At 38.1% G+C, this 8,330-nt stretch overlaps 1 protein-coding gene across 1 annotated transcript; it reads right to left on the reverse strand.

Annotated features, from left to right (window-relative positions):
- Positions 1-1,091: 1,091 nt before the first annotated feature.
- Positions 1,092-5,097, reverse strand: LOC131007663 (G-type lectin S-receptor-like serine/threonine-protein kinase At4g27290). The gene is made up of 7 exons (XM_057934588.1): positions 2,991-5,097; positions 2,713-2,847; positions 2,473-2,597; positions 2,179-2,389; positions 1,832-2,069; positions 1,600-1,750; positions 1,092-1,523 (listed from the first exon to the last, which is right to left on the reverse strand). Exons 1-7 carry the CDS (start codon positions 4,261-4,263, stop codon positions 1,212-1,214), a joined length of 2,445 nt encoding a protein of 814 aa, XP_057790571.1. The 5' UTR covers positions 4,264-5,097; the 3' UTR covers positions 1,092-1,211.
- Between the last annotated feature and the right edge of the window lie 3,233 nt (positions 5,098-8,330).

Consider the following 8,330-nt stretch of genomic DNA (forward strand, 5'->3'; position numbering starts at 1 on the left):
GATTATACTGAGATTTCAAGCGATGAAGATGATGATGACCAAACGTTGGAAAAACTTATCTCTGAAAGCAAAAATAAGAGAAAGGACCAATCAAACTAGAAAAGATTTGATGTGAATATAGATCCACATTTAATAATTTAGACTAATTAATAGTTGATATAGTTGCTTTTAGTTTTTAATCTTTTATTTACTAACAATATTTGACTTTTTGTAAATTCAATACATATTTTAACGAACTTTATTCACAATAATTTTCTTAATGATATTTTGAATATTGCATTGAATATAATGGTTACAAATCATCTATAAAGGTAATTTTTAGCAGAATATTACATCAAGCAATTTATCATCTGCAAATACGTGCAACACACGTTTCTTCTGCTACTTGCTTATACATAATTGTTCTATCATTATACTATATATCCAAAACTTATAGTGAAAATTTATGTCTTAGCATCGCCCCAAATATAATCTCCAAATATAGCCTCATAAGGATGATTTGAGTTAGCAAAGACAAACTGAGTAACAAATTCTTTTATAAATATTTTTTGGCATTGGTAATTTTATGTATGTGTTATTTCCTAACAAAATTTTGTAGGATGCTGCATTCAAGGATAGAAAGAATTATGGTCTACTAATACATGACCAACAAAAATCAGGACATGACGTTGTGCTTCATGTGATCAAAAGTTTAGTCTCTTTTGGGTTTTGCCTTTGACAGCATTTCAAGAATCCACATAGATTATACCTTAAAAAATAAACGAAAAAAAATAGAAGAAGCCATATAGGTGTCGTGATTGAAAATTCCAAAACATTTTTGGGGTCAGTTTTGGATTTCAAAATCTTCAGGGGATTCGGTCTAATTTATAAAAGTTAAATTTGGGAAACCCTCAAATTGGCATTCAACTTCAATCGCTTCATCGACAGAAATTAGGATTTCAGTATTGGGATATAAAAGAAACTCAAATGACAGATATTATCAATGCTAAGTATTGAAATATTTCAAAGTTTAAATTCATTTTTTAAATATTAAATAAATTTATACTATTTTTATCTACGCAAGTTAATCCTGAAAAGTAAATATTCCTAAATAAATCAATCAAAATTTTGATTTCTTCTTCTAACTCAAACTCCATTCCATCCAATTTTCGATTAATAATACTAGTATATTAATTACATTGAGAGTAATTGCAGAATGTTGTTGGGTGTCTTCATCTGGCTTCTAATTCAGTAATTGTGATTGTTTCATTCTCTGACTCAATATACGACGGTGATGCACTACTGCCCAACGGGCTCGAACTTCTTTCCATGAAAAAGCCAGGCTCTTTTGGTTCTGCCAAAACTGCTCCTTCACTTCCTAACATTGAAACCACTGATGACATGTTTGGCCTATCTTCTGCAAATTTCTGAACACATAATAATCCCACTTGCATGCATCTCTTCACTTCACACTCCTCAAATGTATCATTCAAACATTCATCCATCAACTCCAGAATCTTGTTCTCTTTCCATAGCAACCATGCCTGCCACAATAATAACCAGCTCAGTTTTTTTGAGATTATACCTATAAATGAAAATGGCATCAAAATATTAGTATACATGGCCCAAGAGGTTAAGATAGTGATCTGATTCTCCATATCCTCTGTTCTTTTTGCCGCTAATTATCTCCAACAAAACCACTCCAAGACTGAAGATGTCAGATTTCACCGAGAATTTTCCATCCATTGCATATTCGGGAGCCATATATCCACTGCATAAAGTTATTGATCTTAAGGCCACCATAGAAAATAATGAAGCAATTTGATGATTTAATAAAAAAGGGAAGACTTACAATGTCCCAATGACTCTTTTTGTTCTAGCAAGAGATTGATCCTCTTCAAATATTCTTGCTAAGCCGAAGTCTGATATTTTTGGAGTTAAAGGTCCATCTAGTAAAATATTGCTCGTTTTGAGATCCCTGTGAATAATCTTTAATCTGGAATCATGATGGAGATATAGCAGTCCCCTTGCAATTCCCATGATAATGTCATAACGCTTAGGCCATGTCAATAGTGTTCTCCCACTGTGATCTGCAAATGATTGAATACCATGTAAATGTTAACTGTGAATGCATCTCTCTTTGATATATAGCTATGGGATTTCACAACCTAAATAAATGAAGGATAAATCAGAGTATACCAAAAACAAAGAGATCAAGACTTCTGTTCTGTAGGTATTCATAGATCAGCATCCTTTCCTCTTCTTCAATGCAACATCCTAAAAGTCTGACAAGGTTTCTATGTTGAAGTTTTGCAATTACCATAACTTCATTTCTGAACTCTTCAAGACCCTGTCGTGAAGATCTCGACAATCTTTTGACTGCTATTTCTTCTCCTGAGGGCATGTTCCCCTGCTTATGAATATGTTATTATACAAATAAGGATATAAAGTCTTGTTTTTGTTCAACTTCAGCACTCTAATTTAGTACAATACCTTATAAACAGGACCAAAACCTCCAACTCCAATCATGTTTTCCACAGAGAAACTATTTGTTGCTTGCACAATCGTTGCCATTTTAATCACAGGTAATTCTAGATCCTCGTTATTCCTTTTTACAGCTAAAAAGGGAGAGGAAACAAAAATTAACAAATCAGAATTAACTTGAGTTATGCTTTAAGCAAGAATAAACTCTCCTTTTTTCAGAGCAGTCAACTGCAGAAGTTCAATTGTTACCTTGCCTCTTTCGTGTTGACATAAAAAGTACACCTCCATTGATAATGGCTGAGACAAGAACACCAGAAGCAATTGATACCAGTATGAATTTAGTAGGCCTTTTATTCTCCTCCTCCTCTACACTTGTGCTAAAATCTACAGGCAAATTAAGGCAGCTTCTAGGTTAAATGATTCCTAGGATTCATAACATGCACATAAAGTACTGCCCATCTTGAGTTCGGAACTGAGATATGCAAATCAAGATAGTGTAAAGAAATGGAAGTTACGAAACTACTTACCTAGTTCAGAAAGTGGCACACGGATATAGATGTTCTGCTTACTATCTGCTGCAGAAAGTCCTTTGGTATCCATGAGATCACCAAACCACATCAAGCAGCCGCTGCCTCCGTTTGTAATGAACGGATTAGCATATGCAGTGCAACTACAGTTTTTGAAGCACTCAGCTTTGCACTCACCGAGGCTCATGCTTGTATTTAACCAAAATCTCAACATATCAGGATACTTCACCCCTCTAATCTCTTGAAATCCATCTCCACCCTCACAATTCAACGGTTTAGTTCTAGTACATCCGCCCGACCAATCTTGAAGGTCCCAATCCTTTTGGAACTTTGGGGCGAAACCCTTAAAACACTGGCATCTAACTGGCCTGTCGGATCTGCAGATACTGTTAGGACCACAACTGCCATACTCATCGCACGATTCTTGAGGAAATGTGATGGCAAGATTCCACTTGTCTTTTCTGGCGTTCATGGTATGACGCAGGAGTGTACCAGATGTGTCCAAAATAGTTCTTACCAGAAGTGAGCTGTCGTAGGGCTCTCCTACGGATATCAACTTCTCCTGTCTGAAAATTAACTCTGGTTTGTAAATGGCACTCGGAAAGCGTTGGCCACCGCCATAGTATTGCCCATTCCACTGTCCAAGTCGGTATCTTTTGCTTTCCCCTCTGAGAGTTACCAAATCAGCCAAGCCCCGGTTTTGGATCTTGTGAACAAAATCACCAGGAGATGGATCGTCTGGACTTGTCCATGATGTCAAATTCCTTTCCACACCAGCATGAACATCATCCACCAATATCATTCCAGGTAACATGGTGTCAGTTGGGTAATCAAAACTCTGCCATACCGTTCTCGTCTTGTCTACAAGAACCAAGTTTCCAGAATCAAGCAGCTCTAAAAATGGATTTGATGCCACCTCTGATGAACTAGCCGACCAGATAATGCTTTTGCCACTGCTAATGACAAGACTTCCATTTCCGGAAATCATGAAAAGTGGCGGTTGTGAGGCAGTGATGGGATGGTTTCTGTTTGCAACCCAGACTACAACTTGTGGTGTGCTCTTGTACCATATTCCCAAGAATCTGTTTGAAGATTTTCCAGGCGAGAAGAAACCCATTTCAAAAATTTGGTTTTGAGAAATGAGAGTCTGCCCAAGAACAAGTGTTAGATTTGGGAAAAGTATGTGATCATCAACTGCTCCAACAGTTGAACTTTGAAAGGGGATGGATTGTAGCAGGGAGCAGAGGATTGTAGTGAAAAGGAAGAGCGCCATGTTCAAATCTGATCACATGTCCAGCTCCATAAATATTTCGGCTGGTCACTCTTGATTGCTTTAAAATATAGTAGGAAATGAATCGGAAAAGTCAAAGTCAAATATGCTTAGGACTTCGGACCTTCGGAACCCGGCCCAATATTGAGCTGCTCTTGCATGAGACCGGATCAGTCCTGCCAAGAATTTTACCCATTTTCGCGACCCACCCGCCCTGTCCATAATCTCCACCTCTCCTCCCCACTCCACTAGCTCCTCTTCAAAACCTCGCAGTATCCCTCAAGATCTCCTTTTCTGCCTCCAAGAATATCACGCGCCGCCCGCCATTTCCCCAATCCACATATCCACGGCCGGATTCAGACGCTGCTTGTAAGGCATAGCATTTTGTACAGTGAGAGAGTTGGTGAAGGAGCGAACTGCTCGCCGCTTTGAGGGGAGCGGGCGAGGGCGGTGGCCGTGGTAGCGGCTGCTGCCATCGAATGAGGGGGAGTGGCTATTTGGGGATCTAGGTTTTGAACAGGGAAAGAGGAGAAGTCGGTCGGGGCAGCTACTGCTGCTCGTGACGATGGCGTAGAGACGGCGATTTGGGTGTCTGTGTAGTATGAGAACACAGAGATAGTCGAGAGGGGGCCGTGGTGGCTGAGGGCGGCACCCTCCGCCGGAGGCGGAGGCGGAGGCGGCGAGGGCTCTTTGTGGCTGTGTGTGTGTTTTCGGCGCAGGTCAGAGAGAGATGGCGGATCTGTATGACTTCTTATGTGTACAGCAACTTAAACTTATGTGTACAGCAACTTGAACAAATGCTCTACTGCTGGTGCTATACATTATCTTGGTCAATTTCAAAGTTTTCTGCTCCCTCCGTTCCCATTGATCTTGTCTCATATTCATTTTTCGTTTGTCCCACTAATCTTGTCCAATTTCTAGGAATAGGATAAAATTTTTCAACTTTTGTGTGGAGCTATATATTTAGGTGGAAAGTCGATGAGGCCTAGCTCAAGTGGCAAAGTTCAGGCATTCTAACTCTCCTTTGTGAGAGGTCTTGAGTTCAATCTCGCCTGCGTGCGGATAAATTTTCTCACTTTTGTGTGGGTAGTGTTCCGCCTACGTGCGATGGTGTAGAGGTCCCGCCTTGTGTGTGAGTTGCTGATTTGATTATTTATTAGATTAGATGCCTCTTGTAATTCTAAATATATATATATATATATATAGGGGCGCGCTCCAGTGAGACCCTCTATTTTTCGTGTAACATGAATACAATGAATAAGACATATAATACTAATGAATAAAACGCATATCTAATGAACAAGATGTATATACTGATGAAAAATAAAATTTAAAAAATTCGTAATGAATAAGACATATATACTGATGAACAGAGCCGTATATACTGATGAACAATGCAGTATATACTGATGAATAACAAAATTTAAAATATTCTGCTCCCTCCAGGATTCGAACCCTGGAAAAAAAAATCACCCTCCAGATACAATATCAGCCATAGGATTGATAAAATAAACGCACCAGATCGTGCCCTAGATCTCACTAAAATTAGGGGGTCTCATTGGAGCGGCTCCCTATATATATATATATATATATATATATATATATATATATATATATATATATATATATAGGGTGCGGTTATAGTGAGAACCACAATTATCGTGAGAACATAAGAACCAATAAAATTACTGCATCTGCTATACAAATTAATGCATCCGCTATTAAATTTAATGCATCCAAAAAAAATAATTTTTTTGCTCTCTTCAGGATTCGAACCCAGCATCTGCATCCATCCACCAAGATGATGCATCCACCGTAGATTTTGATGATCGAATGGCTTAAAATGGTTCTCTGTTCTTATTTTATTATATATATATAGGGTGCGGTTATAGTGAGAACCACACTTATCGTGAGAACATAAGAACCATTAAAATCAATGCATCTACTATATAAATTAATGCATTCGCTATTAAATTTAATGCATCCGAAAATAATAAATTTTTTGCTCCCTTCAGGATTCGAACCCAGGATCTGCATTCATCCACCAAGATGATGCATCCACCGTAGATCTTGATGATCGAATGGTTTAAAATGGTTCTCTGTTCTAATTTTATTTAGTGGTTCTTATTTGAACCTCTCCCTATATATATATATATATATAGCTGGAAAAACGTGTTAATATGACTCAACAAAAAGAGAACAACACGTCGTCGTTTGGCCTACACATATCATTATCACTTTCATATGGTTGACTCCTCTTCAACAATGGTTTCTGCCCAAAGAGATAGAGGGGAAAAGAGATATGACTTTTGTTTTAGTGATTTTTCTCAAGAACACAATTGAGCGACTCATAAATTCGTCCAAAATTTTCCTTCTTCCACCCTCTCAAGAAATCATACAATTTGCCTACAAGAAGCTTGAATCCTTGCAAGAAATTCTCACAAAATTGGACAGTGGCAACAAGAGGATTAGCAAGAAGATAGTTAATGCCCTGGATGCACAAATTAGAGAAGTTGTATCCCAATTTGAAGATTTGCTTGAATTTCACCTCTTAGATCAGATTTCTTCACAATCTGAGCTAAACCACCCTTTAAAATTCTCCATAGACCTGCACCTACAACATCTGAAACAAGATGCCGATTACTTCGTTGAAATGGCGGAAAAGATGGAGGTGGCGTACGCCAATGAACTAGACAATTTGTTGCCCGAGGAAGAAGACGAAGCTGCTCATTTTGGGGGAAGCTGCTCATATGGTTAGATTATCTGATTGTTAGGTCCTGAGGGTCTCGAATAGGTGTATGGGGGGGGGAATACACCTATAGGCTATTTTTGACTTAATCTACTGACCTCAATCAGAGGGATCTCAGTCAGAGATCAAAACGAAACTTTGCACGCAAACAAGGACTCCTGTTTTACTGAAATCAGTTTTGACCAACAGGGTTTACGACTGATACAGAAAGCTCTTCAATAATGAGTTATCAGTTAAGTTACTGGAACTTAACTGATCCAAGTAAGGGCTTCAGTCGTGTTTGCAAAGATAGAGATGATATCACTCTTCCTTACTATCAGAGGATAGTTCAGTCAGATTGATATCATACGCAGCGGAATTTAAACTTAGTTTCGTAATAGCCTCGGTGGAGCAGTGTTCGCTATTTTATTTGACACGCCGCAAGTGTACGGGCGCAATTGTGTACAGTAGCAAGCAAGGTCGTATTCCACAGAGACTGACTTTACCAATTCCTATCTTAAATTATCCTACTCTATCTGGACAAACGAAATTAAGAGTTTTTGGTTTTAAAACTAAATAAATAAACAGCAGGAAAGAAAATAAATCAAGCTGCGAAACAGAGAAACAGATAAGACAAGATTTCCCAAGGCAAAGGTTTCAACAGATTCTCCTAACTAACATGTTCAATTCAATTAATAAGATGATTCCTAAGGCAATCTCAAAACTAGTCTATACCCACTCCCGTGGCATACAAACCGTTGATTACATGCAAGGCTACCGTCCCCGGATCGCACTTCTAATATGCAACTCCTAAAAGCTCATAGGATTAACGCCCTCACATATATCAATTCCCTTTAGAATTAAATATATGTGTTCTATGTTCTTAGTTCAGGTAATAATTATCATCTCCCGATCTCAAATTAAAACCTATGATTATGCTATATTGGTGGCCAATCAATAAAGCAAACAATTGTAACAAGAACATAAAAAGGAAAAATAATCTCAATTAATTGAATCAAACAGTCAGAAATTCAAATCATGTCTACTCCCTAAACCCTGGGAAAAAGGATTCTAGCCACACATAGACATATGACTAGAAATCAAAATCTCAAAAATACAAATAATCATTCAACAATAAAACCGTAGTATAGTTGAGAATCTTCAATCTTGCTCTCGCTCCGTTCTCCGTCTCTCTCAGCTCTCAGGAAAAGTAACATATGATATAAAGTGATAAAAGGTTGCAGAGAATAAGTTCTTGGGGAGTATTTATATGCCCTAGGTCTTGTAGCTCTCAAAAATACCCAAAATCGCTAAAAAAACGAATTTTGGGCGGAAATACGGC

This window comes from Salvia miltiorrhiza, chromosome 2 (genome assembly GCF_028751815.1).
Source record: "Salvia miltiorrhiza cultivar Shanhuang (shh) chromosome 2, IMPLAD_Smil_shh, whole genome shotgun sequence".
Taxonomy (NCBI): Eukaryota; Viridiplantae; Streptophyta; class Magnoliopsida; order Lamiales; family Lamiaceae; genus Salvia; species Salvia miltiorrhiza.